The 21,623-nt window shown below is 36.9% G+C and overlaps 1 protein-coding gene across 12 annotated transcripts in view; it reads left to right on the forward strand.

Annotated features, from left to right (window-relative positions):
* The window catches only part of EBF3 (EBF transcription factor 3), a 215,047-nt gene extending 196,071 nt beyond the window's left edge, over positions 1–18,976 (forward strand). For 5 of the 12 annotated variants that reach the window (XM_060768637.2, XM_060768635.2, XM_060768638.2 and 2 more), the window contains 5 exons: positions 158–335; positions 1,509–1,697; positions 2,103–2,300; positions 9,386–9,495; positions 16,169–18,976. In XM_060768637.2, coding sequence (XP_060624620.1) covers positions 158–335; positions 1,509–1,697; positions 2,103–2,300; positions 9,386–9,453 — 633 coding nt within the window. In that variant the 3' untranslated portion in view covers positions 9,454–9,495; positions 16,169–18,976. Of the gene's footprint in view, positions 1–157; positions 336–1,508; positions 1,698–2,102; positions 2,301–7,450; positions 7,483–9,385; positions 9,496–16,168 lie in introns of all 12 variants that reach the window. The other 7 variants (XM_060768643.2, XM_060768644.2, XM_060768645.2 and 4 more) reach the window with 4 other exon arrangements.
* The last annotated feature ends 2,647 nt before the right edge of the window (positions 18,977–21,623 follow it).

The raw sequence follows: 21,623 nt of genomic DNA on the forward strand, positions 1-21,623 counted from the left end.
TACAGAATGAAAGAGGAAGTAACTTTTACCAGGATAATGAGCATTTGTGTCTACTTAATCTTAGGATATTATTATGTGATTCCAAGTTTGGATATGTGGTGACAAAAAGAAAGAAAATTACTACATTTTCAAATTTAATTCTTTTACCACTTTCTAGGAAATAATCCTGAAAAGAGCAGCTGATATTGCAGAAGCATTATATAGTGTGCCACGCAATCACAATCAGATTCCAACACTTGCCAACACTCCAGCTCATACTGGCATGATGGGAGTAAACTCATTTAGCAGCCAGCTAGCAGTTAATGTTTCAGAAACCTCACAAGCTAATGATCAAGGTATGTGAAATTTTAAGAATTCTGTGTCTATAATATTTATCTTTCTGAAGTCTGTCATTTTATTCTGAGATTGAAAGACTACTTAAAAAATATTCAAGAAAATGTTGAAAAAAATATTTCTTCTTCTTGAGAAACCCTGAGGAAAAGAATTTTGGATTGACAAGAATCTTTGCAGTTTAGGAATCTCATCACGTGGCTCAAAATAAGTGTTCTAGGATGCTTAAAGTCTTATTCAGGGATGGAGCCCCATGGCAGACATCAGATAATGTCACCTATGGCTCCAGTCCCAACTGGGGTAAAAGCATCTCTAGACACTTTCGTAGCAACACGGGAAGCTTCCCATGTTGTGCTGGCTCCAATGGAGCCAGTATGGGGCCTCCCGTTAAGGGCCACATTTTCCCCACGTGATGGGAAAGGATTGAGAGAGGGAGCTGCCTGCAGAGTGACAGATTTACCCCGCTGCTCCCTCTTTCCTTTCCACAAGAAAAGCAAAGCAGGATGCTTCACCTGGCTTTTTAGAATAAGTAGGACTCATTCTAAAACAGCATTTTCTGCATAGAAAATGTTGACATAGAATAATAGGTCAACTCTTAAATATTATTCTGAATATAAAAACTATCTCCTATGCAACAAATGCTGTAATTTGGGAGTTAATCTGCACAAAATTCAAATGTGATTGTTTTGCACAGCAAACCGCATTTTTATGCAGTTTTTCTTTGCCAAAGAAATATCAAGCATGTGCAGATTTTGCACAAAATGACTCTGGAATTACAAATAGGCTTCAAAAATATGGTTATCAAATACTTACTCTCAGCAGAAAGAAATATCCTGAGACATTGCTTAGTTACACATAAGTAACTAAGTAGCCAATATATTATAGGAGTGTAAACCTGAATTATTACTAAAAAAACAAAAACAAATGTGAGGGAGAGCAACACAATTCAGTAGAAGGAAGCATTGTTTGCTATTTGTGCTAAGCACAGAGGTAACATAGAGTTCTCCCACTTGCTTTAAATAGGGATGGCATTATGCCTTTACCTCGAACTACAAAGAGGTGATCTAAACTGTGCAGTCAATTAAAGGTGCATAATGTGTGGTGCAGTTGGGGGACTCTTCACCCCTAAATAATAATCATATTCATTTTCTTGGGGTGGGTTTTTTCCCCTACCACAGTAGGTTACAGTCGCAACACAAGCAGTGTTTCCCCGCGAGGGTATGTCCCAAGCAGTACTCCTCAGCAATCCAATTACAACACAGTCAGCAATAGCATGAATGGATATGGCAATGCTGGAATGCCCAATCTTGGTGTGCCTGGTTCTCCGGGATTTCTTAATGGTTCCTCAGCTAACTCCCCTTATGGCAGTAAGTGTTTATTTCTGCTATATGTTGTCATTACATATATTACTATTAGTTACAAAAATATTTACTTTGTGTTTTGTTTTTCTACAATGTGAGCTACTGGATAAAAGGAGGGGTGACTCTGGAGGCTGGACACTTAAAAAATTAACATGGTAAATATATTGGAATATGCCAAACAATAATCTTGATTTAAAAAGAAAAAAACATATTGGACTGCACAGTTTGCAACATAAGTCCAACGCAAAAGAGTTTGCCTGTTATCCAGAGCGTGGCAAGCCAAAACATTTTATTTTTTCCATTTATATTTTTCCCTATTATAAGAGGCAAGACCCTATCAGTCTCTTTTTTTGTCCGTGTTTGCCATAAAAATCCACAATATAAGTCCTGATTATTTTTGCTTTATTGCAGTAGTGCCGTCAAGCCCTACCATGGCAGCCTCTTCGGTCACCCTCCCTTCAAACTGTAGCAGTACACACGGCATTTTCTCATTCTCACCTGCCAATGTCATCTCTGCAGTGAAACAAAAGAGCGCCTTTGCTCCTGTTGTCAGGCCCCAAGCTTCTCCTCCACCATCTTGCACCAGTGCAAATGGAAATGGACTTCAAGGTGAGCTGGATCTCTGTATCATTTTTTGTATAATTGCAGACTTTTTTGGGGAAAAAAACCCACTAGAACATTATATTTTTGAACTTTAAAAAATGAGTTTATCACTCACAAATATTAAAAGAAAAAAGACTCTGAAAAATAAGGTGGATTTGCATTGCAGGTGAAAGACCTTGATACTAAATCCAGCAGTGCAAAACATAGCCTGCCATTTTACCCTTTGCTGGTTAGGATATAAGAATTAGAAAAAAATACTAGCTGTCTTCCCAGCATTTCCCCTTAAGGTTTCATTCATTAATTTTTTAAAGTAAACACACAATCCTGAATGTTTCTCACAGATCCGATGTGTTTCTTGTACTTATTTATATACTTCCTGCATGCATTTTTGATAGACACTTTTTAATCGGCAACATTTCAAAATATTCTGTGTTTTTTACATGATTCATTTTTTGAAACTTTAAAAATCTTACAAAATGTTTGAAGCTGTTGCCCAGTGTTCCTGTTGTTCATTCTTAAACACATAACTAGAGTGTATGATTTTACTGGAGTTTATTCCAGTTAAACTGCCCATAAAAAAGAAATCAAGATAAATAACTATAAAAGAGCTCATAGAATTTACACAGACACTTGCAGTCAGTGATACAAAGTGTGAAATTTATAGAGGGAGCAAAAATAACTGTAAAGAGTTTTGCAGAAATTGCTTTTCATCTCAAAAAACTACTGTACATTTTTAAAATGCAGGGCCAAAACTTGCTTGAGCTGAACCTGAAACACAACTAGAATGTTCTCTTAAAACATACTCAAAGCACTTAACAGCACACAGACTTGGAATGCATTACAACTGGTATTGATTTACATTGCAACAGCCATTCACTTTTCCAGGGCCAGGGAAGAAGAATGCAGTATTTTATCAGAACAACAAACATTCACATTTTAGATTCTTTATATTATATACAGAATATCATAATAAGATTTTTGATATATGTGCACAACATAAGGATTTTGAGCAATTGATAAATTTTAGACAGATAAAGAAAAATAATCAAGAGGGCTAGAAAAATGATTGAGGATATTACTATAATTGTTTACCATTAAAGATAATATCTGCCATTCTGTTAGTCCCAACTAGAGTAGAGCCATTGAGGCAATGTTATTTGCCACTAATAAACAGGATTCTAGCCTTTATCCTTTAGGAATATATTTTATTAAAAATATGCAGACATGAATTGATGAGGTGCAGGTTTTCCAAAGACCAACCCATGTTTGTTTGATTCAGTATAAAAAGAAGGAAGCAGTTTTGTGCACCCTTTTTTTAGCATAAGCTTTTGTGGTCTGGTATCCATGAACCTCCACAAAAATACGTTTTCCCTTGACTCCTCTTCCTCTCTAACTAGTCTGTTGACTATATGATACTTCATAATATTTACAGCATTTTTTCTTCAATCTAAGAATAAGGAGGCAGCCTAAAATACTTGCTTTATACTATCAGGTTTTCAATGGCAGGGTCATCAAAGGCACAAGGCTGCTTTGAGGCCTCATTTTCCCAGAACTTTGTTTCTATGGAATTGCCTTCTATATAATCTTTCCAATAACATTTCGATCTTTCAGTTAGGTCCCCCCCCCCCCTTAAGTATTTAGTAGGCAGTTTTCAAAACTAAAGATAGACCTTTAGCTACTTCTGCTTTTGTTTTTCTTTGTCCTGTGCACAGCCACTGTTGGTAATGACACCTTTTGAAAGTAGGCCTTGCTGACAAGGGATTCCAAGAATTCTGTTTTTTTTTGGGGGGGGGGGGATAAGCTTTATGTGGAGCCCTAACAAAACTCAGGGTTGGAATTTATCTGTTTTTTTATTGTTGAATTTTATTGTTGAAATTAAACATTTCAGCATATGAAGCTATCTTTTTTTTTAAAAAAAAACATTGAATGCGATTTTCCTGCTTCTTGGCAGGGGATTGGACTGGATGGCCCACCAGGTCTCTTCCAATTCTATGATTCTATGATCTGTATAACTCTAAATGCAGTATCTTAAGCTTGAGCAACCCTGTCAGATTTCAGTTTGAAAACTGGAAATATTGTAAGCAGAAGTTAAAAATCTGCAGGTATTAAAGTAATTAGTAAATGTTATGTTATGTGAGAAGTGTGGCTGTTCTTCCATATCTATAGATGTAGATCAATATTGCCTGAAAACAGCAGTTGCTTTCATTTGTAAGAATAATCCTGTGTCCCAGTGCTAGAACTTAGAAGCCTATGTTGGATGTCCACTCTTAGAAGTTGATTGGCTTTATGTCTTGAAAAGTGGTTTTATATATACTTTAGATAAGATTGCACCAAAATATAACTCTCCAGATTTTTGGGACTACAATCCCCACTATTGCAGACTAACTGCTAACTGGTTGATGGGAACTGTAAGTCCAAGCATCTTCAGGGCACCATCTAAGATGCAGATGCCAATCTCTCTTTGGGCACAAGAGTCCCCCCTCGGGGGTTGAGAAGGGCGGGGTAGAAGTACTCGAAATAAATAAATAATAAACATTGTAGAGGCTGACATCTCAATGAATGTGTTTTGATGTGCACTAGATTTTTAAATTTTCTTGTGAAGTATCTTCCCAGAAATTTAAGATGCCAAACAGTAAACCAGATCTTCCACAACATCTCCTATTTTTATATTCAGACATTCCCATTTCTCTTTCTGCTCCTTCCATGTTACTTTTTGGAAAGATGTCAAGTCACTTCCTTACCTAGTAGTAATACCTACTACACGAAAGACCCTAAACATCTCCTTTCTTCCATTCTTCTCTACAGGATTCTCTGGACACTTACCACTGCCCCAACTCTTTGCTTTCTCTTGCTGTAATTTTACAACCCACAGTTAGTTTAGAAAGTCTTTGTAGCCAGCACCCTCATTATTGTTATCAAATATCTACCACTGTGCTCAGGAAATAGAGAATATAATTGTAATTATAGTTTGCTAATGATGTGAACTTCCTCCCAGTAAATATCCTTGATTGTCTTAATATGTATGGGGCATATTTGTCAAATGTTACTTCATTTTATCTCGACACACAAAAGTTAAACTGCTGATATTTCAGATTTTTGCCAGTGGTCTGAACTAGGAGGAGCTCATCCTGCCACTGCAGTATGACTCTTCTTGCTTGGACTATGGGCTGCAAATACAGGTTGTCCTTTCCTTGGAAATCCAAATTTTATGGCATCTCTGCACCATGAATTACATGAGTAAAAAAAGACTCATGTAGTTGGGACCAGTTCTAAATAATCCAAAGGATAAATGTATTGATTAAGATTTTTGCTGGCACGTCTGAAACATATGGATGCTTCTTCTCACAAGAGTCAATGCTTGTGAGAAGGCATCCACATAGTTTCATTTACAGTCAGCCACTGTGTGGGATAAAATGTACTAGAGATAAACAAGAATATTTAAATGGTTGTTGACTTGCCACAAGGAAGAAAGTGCCCAGCTGGAAAAATTGAAATATAGTGTTGAAATAAAAATGTCTCAGCAGTAGTTTCTGTAAATACTTTCTAGTACAGAATTTATTTTAAACCTGGTTGAGAAAGCACTACTCACAATGCTATGAAAACAGATTTTCTGTCCTGTACAAATCAAGAAAATCTAATTTAAATATTCATAATGAGGTGATGTGTTTCTCACACAGGGACTTGAAATGTATGTGAGGAAAAATCCACTCATCCTATAGCAGTCATATATGCAAACTACCAGCATAGCATAAAAAACAAACTAAAATCCTTCCCAGAGAAATTTGCAGGGTTTTTTTTTTTTGCTCATTTTGCTGTTGTTCATCTTGATATCAAATGGTTACATAAAGACATATCAACTATTCAAACTTGTAGCACTGTAGCCCCACTGTGAGTACTGTATCACCTCATGGGAGGGTGTGGTGGTAGATATTTCTCATTGGATTGTTTCACTAGCTATGAAAGTAAAATTGTTTTAAAAACAACAAAAAATAAATATTGAATGGCATTATAATCTAGAGATCTATCGACATAGAGTTTATATTGTTATGTCAGATGCTCTGACAAAACAGAAGTGAAGTAATGAAAAATTGTACTAAGCAAGTGTGAAACTTTTGCACCTAAACCATTTAGTTACTTTGATAATTCCACATTTAATATGTCTCTTGGGAGCAGATTCAGGGACAAACCAGCAGTTTATATGACAGTAAAGCAAGTACATGTTTTGCCAGGGTACATGAAAGAAGCAGAGTGAACAAGACATCTTGAAAAAGAAAAATAGATTTCCACCTTATTGGTCCCACATGTATACTGGGAAGGCTCCACTTCCATTTTATTCTGATGATGTGAAAATCTGAAGGCCCATAATGCTTGTTCTGGTGGCCTGTGGTCAATATCTAGACTCCTAACTCACTGCTAGTTTAGCAGCAATAATAAATGTTTTATATATATATATATATATATATATATATATATATATATATATTTAAAAGTATATACTTTGCAAGAAGTGTAAAGAAATGAATGAATAAATAGAAGCGGGACTTATAAATATATATCCTACTTTATTATAGCAATGGATAAATTAGTTTTAAAGCAGCACAGGGAAATGCAATTAACCTTTGATGCCATCATTCTATTAACACTGGTTTCTTCTTGGCACAGTAAACTTTTCTTCAAAATTGCCTCACATTTCCCACATCCAAAATAAAAATAGAAAATGTAACACTGGTGACCATAAAAAGAAAGCTACATTTATCTAACAATGGCCAGAAAAATTAGGTTGTTTCAACTGTGGTGAGACTATAACTCCAGATACAATTCGTTGCCTCTTTTTGAGGGATATGCCTCCTCTGAGTTCAGTGTGTCTTCAAAATCGACATGTACAGGGGTTGCATTATTAAGCTCTATACTGAATAGCACCGATGTCACTAGACAGGTGGATGTTTACAGCCACTTTATGGATCTGAAACAGATCTGCAGATCTCATCTAACATATACATTTTAGCCTGTTTTTTAAAAGTTGAAATAACTTGGAATTTTCAGTTTCAATTTACAGCAAGCTCATTCAGAAAATGTATCACGCATAAACTGTGTAACAATTGTTCCTAGTCTTAAACACATACAAACTCATGTAACCCACATTGTCCTGATTATAGCATGCCATATGCAGAGAGCAGGAGTTAACAAGGTACCTTGTGCCATAGGATCAGTTTGGTAAAAGGTGGCTGATTGATATATGTGTATTCATCATTTGATGAATGCAGCATCAAGCATGCTTGAATGTGGCATTACTTACCATAAGCCACAGATCACCTGACATTCACCGTAAACTCAGTGCTTTTCAATGAAATCAGTTTAACCATTAAGCTGTTTGCAATGAAGTGGCATGCATGCGTGTGTAAAACAGCTCAGAAACTGGCCTGGTTTGCATGCAATGCTAAACCATTGTTTAACATTATGTGCATGTGTCTCAGACTTGTGTGCACTTCTCTCGTCTCTCTTCCAACACTTACTTCCAATTTCAATTTGCAAAGCTTTTTTTTTTGGGGGGGGGGGATTATGATGGAACTAGGATATATGATCACTTGAATCTATGATTTATTGAGACAATGCACGGTAATTAACCATGGTTTGAAATTGGCTTGTTTCAATAAAACACAATATTAGTCACCGTCTCTCAAGATTTTGACGGAGCAAGGAACTTATTTTTAAAGAAAAGATAATAATAATAATAATAATAATAATAATAATAATAACCACCTGGTCACATTATAACTGCTGGCATGAACAGAATGCAGAATTCAGTGCTAAGGAAATTTCAGCCCAAGCAAGTGATTACATTTTAGGGCATGTTAACCAACAGTAGCTTTTATAATGACCACATCCTTAATGATACAGAGTAGAAGGAGGCACTGATTAGAAATACCAGTAGCCCAGGACATGAAAATGCTAAATGCTAAAGATAGGGTCATAGATCTCTGAACTTGGGACCATTAGAGACTGCATTTGTTGAGAAACATGGACCATAATTGCTGACCTCAGGATCAGATCATTCTCAAATCCAGGGAGAATAGTGAAGAAGATAAGATAGTCATCTTGTGGGGTGAAATCTACTTTTCATCAAGCAGATTTCTTTCCACTTTGCCATATTATTCTGCCATATTTGTAGCACATGAATCTTGTTTCCATTTTTTTCCAATTGGAACACGACTATTATCCTGCAGCCTGATACAGTTAATTATCAGGCAGTCTTAACTGCACACAGTCATAACCTCTCATGGACACATGTACATGACTAATGCTAATACTGATCTCCAAATACAATGCAGTTTAGCAATGACACGTTGTTAACCAGGCAAACAGAGAGCAAGCATCACTAGTAAAAATATCCATAATCGACACACTTAAGTATATCTTGATAACATATAGATTTGAGTCTTATAGTTGAGCTGATTTGCTTGTCTCAGCTTTTCAAACAAATATTAAAGATATGATCGTCTACCATGTATTTCTGACACCCGCCCCTAAAAGTTGCAGCTTAGGGCTCTTGTGGTTATTTGTCTTTCATGGGCAAGAAAATAAATGCAAGGATCACTTTCCTGATGCTACTGTCTTTTTCTTGTGTATCTAGTAAACCAAATAATAGTGGAGATAGTTTCAAAACAACTACTATGGCATGTTGTGCATATTCTTAAGCAAGAGAAAAGATGGAAATGCTGGCAAGACAGCAACCAGTGCAAGCTTATATTTCATATCACAGTAGGTCCCCCACTTTTGTGGGCATTAAGGGCAAGGACCCCTTGTAAAAGTGGAATCATGAATAAAAATACTATTTTTAATGTGAGAAAACATCTCTCTGGAATCTCTAGGATGACTCTGTGGACACTTTCTACTAGATGTTGAACATATAGATTTCCAAAGAAGTATTCCAGAAGAAGTATGCTCTCTAGAAATCTGCAAGGTTGAACTTTTGAATCTGGAGGCCCAATTGTATACAATCATTGACTCACTACTGCTCAGTTTTATTCCAAGTACTAATACAGGGGAGACTCATCTGGTTGCATGAGTGACTTGGCTTCTCTATCTTATAGCCTTGAAAAGATATCAAAACCCCTTAAGCTGGGAGAGATATGGGGAATGGATTTGCAACACTGGATAGGAGCATACCTGGTGACAGTTGCTATTCATCTCCAGATATTAGGTGAGCTATAGATTGTAAGGGTGGTATGCTTTAACAATTTCATGTGCCAACAAATAAAATATAAAAAGCTAGTATTCCTTAAATCATCTCCTCTTCATTTTTCAAGCCAAAGTCCCCCGCTTTAGCATTTGTTTTTTTTGCAATGTAATATGAAAATACGAAGCACATTTAAGACCTCATCAAATGGAGGTCCTTAAGCTGGAGCAGCATGGTGAATCCATGGGGTAGCATGGGAAACCGTCGGGCAGCACCCCATAGCACCCCCTTACCATCACATGTGGTTTCCCATCTGTCCTCCGGCTTGATCCCATGCTGTCCCTGGCTTAGTCAGTGAGTACACAGGTGACTGCCCATGTTCTCAGGGCAGTTTCTCAACACACTGCTGAGGTGCAGCTGGGACAGAACTCCATCGAAAGTAGCCCTGCATCATGTGATGGGCTCCGGTGTGCTCCATCCTGTCTGCTTCTCGGCAGTGTCCTAGGATGGGGCTTTTTGCCCATGTGATGAGGTCCTTAGTCAGTTACATTTCCCAGCCCCCATATATTCCATGCACAACATTATAAAAACAAACAGGCAACTTTTCCAGTCTAATGCTACTACTTTCACTCATGTTTCCTTCTTTAGAAATCTACTTAAAATGTGTGTAGTAAAAATATGACAAAGTATTTATACCTAAAACCTTGGAAGAACATTGCATTATTTCCTCTGCAATAGAAACTAAGGCTTTGGGGCGTATGTTTCATCATACAGCCCCAGAGCATTTTAAAATTATAAATGAAAAATAACAGTATATTGTTACACATTATGGTTCAGTATAAAATAATGTTATCTCTTGTTGTCCTCAAGGACATGTACGTGTGAAGATATTTCTGTTTGATTAGCCACATAGATGTGTATAAGTGAAGATTTTAGTTGTACTGAGATGTTGCATTGGTTGTGCCAGTTTTGGTTGATGACTGCAGAGTCAACAATATTTGGAGGGCAGCATGCTTTCCATATGTGGATTTGATAGCAATTTGTGAATGCAGTGTATCTTCCAACTGATCACTGTGCCTGAAGTGAATTAAAGTTCTACTTCTAGTCATAGGTTAAAAGCAAAGGAGTACATGGCATTCCAAATCCCAGCCTGGAAAATAAATAGTGCTTTGGAATTGTGGATCTTACAAGGCAAGCCACAGAATGTCATGGTTAAAGGCTGGAAAGGATAAGAAATGCTTCTTATTGTGCATTATAGTATGTTAGGAAACATGAGCAACACTGTAAAAAATTAAAAACCGTGAACCATCTAGAAACCCAAGAGAGCGCTTTCCCACAACCACCAAAGACAGCATTTTCCAGTTTCTTGGACGATAATGATTCACTAAGCAAGTGATTTGTGCAGGCATCCTTTTACATGTTAATGAGAGTAAGGGTTTGTGGCACATATGCAACAGAAACAAGATATGTCTATGAACGTATGTGACACTGTATAATAATATATACAGCCACCTGAAGGACTGTGAGCTGTGTGTGAATGCCAGAAGAATAATGGAAATATAAGAATAAGATGCTTAGTTTTCAACACCACCACCACCCCCAATTATTGAGGCTTATTTCTATATTACATGTGCATCCCACCTCCTTCCATTGAATTCAAGATATTATTTTTCTCAGTTTGTTTTCATAAGAACATTACAAGCTGTTTTGGGATGGAAAAGAATTTATGGATCAAGATAATCCAGATAGCATCTTGCCCTAGCAAAGATTTGGCACAAAGGCATTTTCATACTACAAAAGTATAATGCTATGATTCCACTTCAACTGCTAGAGTGCCATCCCATTCATGAAATATTTAAAATTCTCAGCCAGAGAACTCTGTGCCTTGCCAGACTACAAATCTCTGGATTGCATCGGTGTTACCATTAAGGCAATTAAAGAGCATTGTAGTGCTATAATTGTGTAGCATGAAAGGGCCTCGGGCTTCCCCAGGCTGAAATTATAATCACTCAGTCATGCTGGGTTATTACATTAATGGCGTAATCCTATGCAGGTCTGTATAGATCTAAGTCTCAGTAATTTCAGTGAGCTGTATATTCAAATAAATGAGTACAGGATTTCACCATAAAAACACTAATCATCGCATGTGTTTGATGGCACAGTAAAAGTGTCTTGGAGTTTATGTCCTATCTGCAGGACTGTTATCTTCTGGTTAAAGATTCAACATTTGAATTTTTTTCAAGAGAGAATGCCAAAACATTATTTATTTTCTGAGGAAGGGTTTTCAACTCTTCACTAGTATCAAAAAAACCCTAAGCCTGAGTATAAACTTGTATCCTGTAAACTGTTTGAGTAATGGACCATACAAGATACTGAAATTATATTCCCCTTCTACAATCATAATGGTGAAAACTGGCTGAATGTTACATTAATGTAACAGAACACTTGCTATGAAATGGTAATAATGTTATTAGTATTTATTGCTGTCAATTAATAGCAGAAAGCTGGCTTCCAGAGCAGATAGCCAAAACTTCACTTTACCCCGTGTCAATGTACTGCGATTACCACAAGGGAATGCATACAGGCCAAAGATTGTGAATAGCACATCACTGTGCTCCATCATTTGGCACTGTTTCTCCCAGCCCTGATGGTACCATTGTGCAGGAGCTAACTATATTGGAATTGAGCCATATTGGGAGAATTCACAGCTGGCAAGAACTGGCTGAAATCCAAGCAATGGTACATAGTGGTTGAAATGCAAGAGCGTCCGGCTGTTATGCTCCATCTGTAAACCTGTGACTAATCTTTCCATATAAACAAAAGCATGTCCCAAACTTTCATGTACTTAGTTTGCCTAACCCCTCAAGTTACTGGCAGCATTTCGGTTCATAGAATTTTTCCATTAGAAGGACCATATTTCTGTAGGTAAATTTTCCCCAGCATCTTTTAAAAATATTTTAAAAGCTAGGCGAAAAATTATAAAATTTGTATATGTGATATTAGACATTACAACCACTGGGCCACTCGATGTTACTTAATTGTAGTCCCTATTGTGCTTCAGTATGAACTATGCTAGCATGAACTCATGGAAGTTGAAGTACGATTGCATCTGGAGGGCCAGTGGTTCCCCAGATGTTTATGAATTCTGTTCCCTTCCAAACAAAAGATCCAGAGCAGACTATAAAATTCAGCTGCTTACAGTACTCATTAACTCCTGCTATTCCAACTGATTTGTAGTGAGAGGATCAATGAATTTTCCTATTCCCATGGAGCTTTCTACTGGAACATTAGGCTTTTTAGTTTTGAAATCAGTGAGATCATACATGGGGATGCACTGATTTATGTAATATAATGCATAAGTTACTATGAAGGTAGCAAATCAGATGCAGAGATACCCCCCCCCCCCAAAAAAAGAGGTGTAGTGCATTTATATCACTGTGGCATACTTTTACTCTTGTCTACCTCTCCCTAATTGTGTTACTTCCACAACTCAGGAGTCCCCGGTCGCACAATGGGTCAAACCCTTGTGCTGACAGGACTGAAGATGACAGGTTGGAGGTTCAAATCCGGGGAGAGTGTAGATGAGCTCCCTCTGTCAGCTCCAGCTTTCCATATGGGGACATGAAAGAAACGTCCCACAAGGATAGTAAAACATCAAAACATCCAGGCGTCCCCTGGGCAATGTCCTTGAAGGTGGCCAATTCTCTCACACCAGAAATCACTTACAGTTTCTCAAGTCACTCCTGACATGAAAAAAAAAAATCTCCAGTGGAACAAAAGCATTCCATGTATTAGAGAGGCTAAATATGTGCTGCAGTTAACATATAGTTCACTTTGATGTTATATTTACCAAAAATGTTGACTATCATAGTCTTATAAGATTTATATCCCAAGAACAGAGAGATAAGACTTACAGTTCCAATATAATACAAATATGGGATAATATATCATAAAATAACACATAATATAACATAAAATAACCTCCTTATTATATGTGCCTTGCTCTATGTGTTAGAGGACCTCAACATAATAATACCCAACATTTTCTGAACAAGCTTTCAGGACTAGCCCATGTCTTGTCTTTAAACTATGGTACTCATCTTTAAGTGCAAAGGGAGATTTTCCAACTTCATCTCCAACTTAGTTCTCACAGGATTTGTGTGGGTGAATTAGACTAAACCCACCTGGAGGTCCTGCCCCTTCTAGACTTAGAGGAGAAATCTTCTACATCAGGCCCATAGCCAGGAGGTGGGGCTTGAGGGGCTTCAGCCCCCCCCCCCCTGAAATTCTCAGGGTGGTCCATGAGAAGGCCTTACTGGTACATTATTTAAACTATTATGTTTATTCATATCATGATCTGATCACCATGCTCAATATATCCCATATGCATGGGGGTATTGGGACAATGATACAAAAGGTGTGCTACGGTAGATCTTGAGCCCCCCCCCCCCCCCGCAAAAATCAAACTCACTCCCCCCAATCAAAATCCTGGCTACTGACCTGTCCTACATCATCTTCACAGATGCCTCTGCATTGTGAATAGCCAGTTAAGATATTTCTTCCCTTAAATCCACAGTGCATCTGCCTATACTGTCTAATACCAAAATCCACCAATCTCACCATCAGGACACTGTGATTTAACTTGGGGAGTGGGGAAGGAGGTTAAACTGTCAGCCAGCCAATCTAGACCAATGGCGTAAAAAAAGAAAAGAAATTCTACATGAATCCATAAACTTGAAAACCAGTGAGGCCCAAACTTATACTGATGGGTGCTGAGATGAAAGTGCAAAAGAACAGGATTTAGGGGAGGAGCTATGCTTTGTACCATGCTGCTCCACACCCTCTGCCCTGACACACTGATATTCTCAGCCGAAGCAATTTTATCTCTCTCCAGGGAGCAGGTGTAAAGATTGCCACCTCACCCAGCAGGAAAGCTGGGAAAGAGAAATTGCTGGCATTTCTTTAAAAGGAAAAAAAATCCATTGAGGAAAAAGATAGCAGTTTGAGAAGTATTCAATGTAACGGTAGAGCTGCTTTCAAATTACACTGAACAAAACCAAATACTGTTTGGATCTTTTATGTTGCTTCTCTGGCCACACAAAGAGATTGAATTCCAGAAGAAACCTATACATGTTACAAGTTTTCAGAAAAACCACAAGCTCAAATCTGAGATAAATTGATATATATTTTTTGAAGTTAATCAACTGAGAAATTGAAATCAACACCACTACATTAAAATGTATTAATGTTGCTTGTAAATGAATTAATTGGAAACATCATCATGGCAAAATGTAAGCACCGTAAAGTTAAAACAGTCCATATTATATTCCTGTCAAGGAGTTAACAAGAATATAATGACAAAATTTAGCATCTCTGATCTTAAGAAGCTCAGTACTTGTACCAAGTGTGTCACAATAAGGGTCACCCAACTGGCCTGTTCCCCTGTAAGTGTTTTTTGCTCAGTTACAACTCCGGGAGCCAGGCAACAGCAACAATGGCTGATACCTCAGTTCAAGAGTCAGTGCCAGTTCCTTCTGCTTAGAACAAGGAATTATGATATTGTTGTATCACTATCTTTATTCCAGTTATTCTGTTGGATACCTTCTACTTAAGAGTTGTTATGTCATGGACAGAAGAGCCCAAATAGTTTAAAAAACAAAATGAGGCAGCAAGTAGTTTTAATTGCATATTTTTATAAAACCTAAACAGATTACAAAACAGGTATATTGTACTTGACTTTGATCTCAGAGAGTCATCAAATTATTAAAGACAGCCTATTATTAGAATAAATTACAATTAACAGAATGTCAAAACTGAGAGTTTCCACTTAGGTTTGAGTGTTCAGAAAGAGAGAATTGTCTAAGGCTAGTCAGAATTTCATTTAGGAAACTTGAGAAGTGTCTAGCCCTTGATTGGCGAGTGAGCTGGCCTTGTCTGACATTACCAAAAGTGACCATGTTGTTTCTCAGCCGTCAACAGAGGCAGTCTCCAGGGAGTTTGGGCCACTGCTTGCCATTAACAAAATGCTAAGAGAAATATCACACATGTTGAAGGCAGGATGCACTTGCACACACACAAAAAACATCAGAATCCATTTCATTTTAATAGCAAAATATGTTTTAAAAATAAAATGGGGTGGGAAGAGAAAGCTTAATACTCCCATAAGATATCCTATTATACTAGAAACAGATGGTAAAAATAGTCTGGCAGCTACTATATGCTGTAACATTAAATGGCAAGAAGGTCTATCAATGGTCCGTTCAGAGCCTGCTTCCCTCTAAAAAAAAAAAAAAAAACCCACCTTCATATCATGCTCAGTCTGTAATCCAGAGATAACCTCTACATGCAGAAGTTTATTACTGCATGTCACAGCTCACTTTCAGGTGCAATATCCTTGCATCCGCAGAATCTGTGTCACATCTGTCACGTGCTTAATTCAATGCATAGCTTGCTCAAGAACATGCCTGCAAAACTGCATGAGCAGTATTTTTCTTTCTTTAGGTCATAGGCCTCTGGATCACGGCCTATATAAGTTATGAAATGTGTTCTGTGAATGTTCGCAATTGTTTTGCAGGCATTGTTGCTGCAGGAGAATATTCATGCATGGTAGATTTTTCTTCTTCATTTTCTGTGCAAGTTGAAATACATATGCTTATGTCTGCCTATAAATTAACAGTTCTTTTTCTCTTTCTTGCAGCTATGTCTGGGCTTGTAGTCCCGCCAATGTAAATTCATTTTTGTTTACCTACTGTAGCACCAGGCTTCAGAAGATGAGCTTTTTAGGGGACAAGTTTAGTATATAAGACATGCTGATGGAACCAGTACCTTCAAAATACAATCAGCAAAACATTGAAATACTACAAAAAAACTTTGTTTAAAGATTTTATTTAAACTACTAAGAATCTACATGCAAACAATCGACTTCTTCATGAACAATTCCATTTTATTGACTGAACTCCTCTCATATTTTCACATTTCTTGGTCCTGAAGAACAAGGAAAAAGCGACGCCTATTTTGTATAAAGTTTCTGATTACGTCTTGGCTATGTCTAGTACTTGCTATGTGTCGGGAAAAACTTTGTGGATGCACCATTTTGGTTATCATGAAACACTGATGAAAAATGCCTCCAAAACATTTTTCTGTACTCATAACTAGATTCACAATGGTTGTGTATCTCTATAATGTGAAATATTTTTTTGTGGTGAAAAAAGGGGGCCAAGGAGGTATGAGCCATCAAAACTGGAAAAAAGGATGAATATATGATTTGGGATAATTTGGGAACTGGGGAGGGCGGGCGGGTTTATCATTGCTTAACTTCATCTTAATGAAATGGAACTTTGTAACTTATTGTAGTTAGAAATTGTAACTTTGATATTGAATTCTCTTGCCTTCAACAAGCACACTGACAGAGAAAAATGCTACTGTCTGTTGGTTTAAAAAAATATACTTCCACTGCTAGAGCTTCCTGTTAAGCAAGTGTGATCTGCAACATTTTTTCAACTTTTGCTAGCACTGTATACTATTGCATTCTTAGGCTACTGTGAAGTCTATGTTTCTTGTACCAGAAAATTGTCCTTTTGACTTCTAGATCCTTCTTCCCTAATGTGTTTTGTATGTGGTTATAAAATTGTAGACTTTTGTGATTTTGCCAAAGTTGTAGCTAAATATTTATACACTTGTCTTGAATTTTTTTCAGATCCACTTAAATATTTAGAAGAGCAAATTTTATCCCTTATTAAAATAAGGAATAAAATAGTCATACATTGCAACACTTTCTTTCACGTAAACACTTGCAATCACCAAGGGAATTTATTTTGTAACATATTGATTATAAATATTGTATTTATCTTTGAAATTTTGTATATTGCTTTTCATAATTTTTCCCTTGTATGTATGTTTCATTTTTTTTTGTCATTTGACTGGTATTGAGATGCTATGAAAAGCATTAAGCCAAGAACAGTTGCCTTCATATGTTTCTGTTAAAATAAATTTGTGTTCATTCATTACATTTGTATTTCAAAAAGTTGCTATTTTTTTGACCTTCCATCCTTTTTTTTATTTTGAAGGAAAACATTGTTTATTTTTATATTATTTTTAAGTTATCTGAACAAATGATTTTGAAATAAAGTTGTTTGTTGTATAGTTAAAACAAAACCGTGCCACATGGCTGTAATAAATACTAGTAGAATACGTGCATGTGATGCAGCCGCAAGAAAGAAAAAAAGAAGGTTCTCTTATTTTGTGTCTGGACTTTTTATTTTAAATGTTCCTCTGTTTTGTCTCATTTCTGTTTTTTTAAAAGATTGTAAAAACTCATTTTGAATTGCCACCCATGACTTTGCCACATAGCTGAAATATGTTTACCTGGGGGAGGGGTGTGTGTGTGAGGCCTAAAACTTTAGAATAATAAAATAAAATTCACTTCTGATGTTTTAAATAAAGAGTTTGCTATGTTAACTTCTCAGATGCCTTAAAAGTAGACTTGTCTGAAGAACTTTTGTGCTGTTTGATCATGGTCTTATATACACCACAATCAATCACAATGTCATCTGATGGATGATTTGCGGTGTACAAAAGCACAAACCCTGGAGTGAAATCTGTTAATCTAATGCAGCTAGCTGTTTTCTGTTCATTTCAACAAGGTTTGTGCCAATGCCATGGCAGTGACTTGGGTTGGTACTACAACAGCATTTGGTTGGTTGCATCCTTGTTATGGTCTGCTTTCTGCTGCACTCTGCATAGTCTGTAACCCAGCACTGTTTAAGAGAGAGAAAGGCTTTGTATGCAGTTGGAACCAAACATAACTTTCTCAGTTATTTCATTTCCAGGAATATTATTTTGTTTTGTTTTATTAGGAAGACTTACAGCCACGACTGTCATTTGTAAACTCTAACGACCTCTTTGTTATCTTGTGCCTGTTTGTGCCAACCCATAGACAGCTGATTTCCCCCCTTTCTTTGCACTAAATCCTTGGTCAATGCAGCCCTGCAAAATAAAAAAAAACATTTTTGCAAACTGCAGCAGAATTAAAGTTTTAAGCGAAAAGGAGGGACCATTTTTAATACAAAAAGAGAGAAATGCACATTTTCAGGAAATGTTTTAAAATCGGCCCAAGGTATCACAAATAATAAATGTTCTGCACATTTATTCTGTGATCGCCAAGAAAACTTAGCTAAGTGGGAAAGCCTAAGAAGTCACTTTGAAACTAAATTGCCTCAGTTTTCTTTTGTATAAGTAAGGTTTTGGTTGTTAAAAAGAAAGTTCATGCATACATGTTAACAACTTTTGCAAGTTCCTCATCAATGGAATTTGTTTTGTGTGTTAGATTATTTAGTCCATGCACTCATTGCTTCATTGTCTCCAAACAGAAAACTTCACTAAATGGTAGATTTTACTGTTAAAGACCCTACAATAAGATTGTTTTATCTGTACATTTTTCAGATATTTAACTGTATAAAATGTTCATTTTACACAATATTTAATTAAAGTATTTCTTGTCTGTGAATTTCACTTCTGGTAATTTTTCAGGCTTGATTATTAAAATGACAGAAAAGCCAGTCACAATTGGGATTACTAACTCATTGTTAACGTCTTAAGAATACACTGTGGAAGTGTAACCAAGGACTCGTTTTCAAATGTTTCACTCGATGTCTCAAATGCTTCACCACCTGTGAAATATTTCCTGTATAAACAATTGTGTTTGAGCTGTCAGGTGAAGTGAAAATTGGTGATCTTTCAGTTGTGGCAACTACTTCGCACATATGATGCTTTTCTTCATTTAGGGATTAGCATACGTGCGTTTATAGAAATGAACACTGACAACTTAAAACAAAAATGATCTCAAGATTACTGCTTTTGCTTGAGAGATGAGCTTTTTGCACAGAACATAGAAACATTCCCTTTTTTGGATTGAAACTCCCAAAATTCCCCTACCATCATCCCCCATACTGGCTGTGGATCTTGGGAGCTGGAACTCATGAGCAGACCTGCAGAACTTGGCACTAATAAGGGACCAACATTAAATGAGGTTAAATTTCTTCAAGTCCTCTCCCTCCCTCTGCACTCAATCTTGATTGGCTGCAACTCCAGTTCACTCTGCCTCTCTCTTCCTTCTCCCTCCCAACCTACACAGAATAAGAAGGCATGGCCTGAACCTTCATCCTCTGCAAGGATTGTATGCTCTGTCTTGCAGGAGTGTGTGTCTTGTAGGAGTGTGCACAGGGGAACTGCTGAGAGTGGCAGCCTCTTCCGGCAACCCCAAATCCTTTGGAGGGGGCTGCTTGTGGTCCATGGGTCATATGTTGTGCAGGTCTGTTTTAGAGGTTTACTTTTGCAATTGGTGTATACACAGCAGAAGGGTGTATACAGGAAAGGTGGATAAGGATCACTATTGTGCCAAATCAGTAGTGGTATCAATAAAACCAAGGTCTTTCATGATATACTTCCATATTATTTCCTGGCACATCACAGCAGTCACTTGGAAATGCCATTGCAATGCAAATAGGTTCCTCAGCTGTTAAACCGATGTACCAAGGTATATATTTGAATTGTTAGGGGCAATGATATGCCAATGCATACAAACACACACACACACACATATAGCAGAGTTTCAGCAGTGTTCTTTCAATTGCCCAAAAAACATCTATTTCCCCATAAAATATCTTGGTTTTTAAATCATGTGCTCAAGAGAAAAAATAAGTGGACTTCTTTAAAAGTAACATAGTTGGTTTACTCACAAACTTCATGTATTCAGCATTCAGGTACTTTGCATATCATTCCAGTTGCAGATAGGATTTGAAGTAGTTTCTCTGTGTAAACACAGGGCATCTTTCTTATAATCAGCATCCATAATCTAAAGCATCTGTCTGTTCTGAGAGTCTAATAGAGTCTCTGCATTCTGTTCAACTAACTTTTAAAAGCATACATCTGTTTCTACGGAAGTTTCTAAGCATACAGTTCCTACTGAAGTCTAAAGCATACTGTTTCTAAAATAGAGTCTGAGTCCTGAACAAGCCCAGATCTGATCACATGGTCTGCAGCCCCTCCCACAACAAAGAGTTAAGGAAAACTGCATACTAATACACACATATACAATACAGAAAAGAATCTGAATTTTATACATAACAAATAACTAGTGGAGGCTTGAAGAAGGTTGCTATTTCCAACACAGAAGCACTAGTCCTCATCTATGAACTTCAATAATAGCCAAAAGATGAAGAACGAGTGAATACCACATTATGTTTTTCTTTTTGGCAGTGGTTGTTTTTGATAGAGATATAAGAGCTCTCTTTCTTTTTCTCTCTCTCTCTCTCACACACACCACTTTACATAGCTCAATATAACTGTAGTCCCTTTCTTTACATTAAAAAAAAGAGACTTGGATCATAGTTTATATCTCTGTGAACAAAGAGAAATGTATAACTTTCTTTTCAGGTGGATGGGCATCATATAACTTCTATTCAATCTTAGACTTTGGGGCACTTAAGTATTCCTGATGAAAAATTGACATCTTCAATAATTCTGAACACTAACACAGCTACAGAAACATTTCAGTCATTTACTCATGATGTACAATAACTAAGTGTATACAGAAACATTTGTTATAAGAATATATTTCTGATTGTAGAAAGTCTGCAAAATCACTTCCATTCATTTCACTGGGCATTTCATTAGGTCCAAACTAGAATGAATTTGAAACATGGTAAAATTTGACTTCTGTTTAGCGCTTAAAGGGAAAATACTGATATTTCACAAACCAGAACATCCCTTTCTACAAAGATATGTTCCAATATTCTGACAATACAATAAATTTGAAAGCTAGCATTCCAGTTCAAAAATGGAATTTAAAATTTACAATAAACATCAACAAAGAGTGCATTAAACATTAAACTAAGCATCGTTAAAGGACACAGTGTAGTACAAACATCTTCCTTGTTCAGCATACATCTCACCATCACAGTGTCAGGAGTAGAAAAAGGAAGAAGGGAGCATTTTGTAAATGCATATTGCAATTTGTGGACAAATGTAAATGGAGTGGGTAGAAAACCATCTCAAAAGGTGGAGATTGGTGATAGTTCGGCGGTAGCAAACCTCCTTTAAAATATTCATATTCAGTCCTCATCTTCTCAAGTGAAAAGAATTCAGGTAGCAGA

Source organism: Anolis sagrei, chromosome 3, assembly GCF_037176765.1.
Source record: "Anolis sagrei isolate rAnoSag1 chromosome 3, rAnoSag1.mat, whole genome shotgun sequence".
Classification (NCBI taxonomy): domain Eukaryota; kingdom Metazoa; phylum Chordata; class Lepidosauria; order Squamata; family Dactyloidae; genus Anolis; species Anolis sagrei.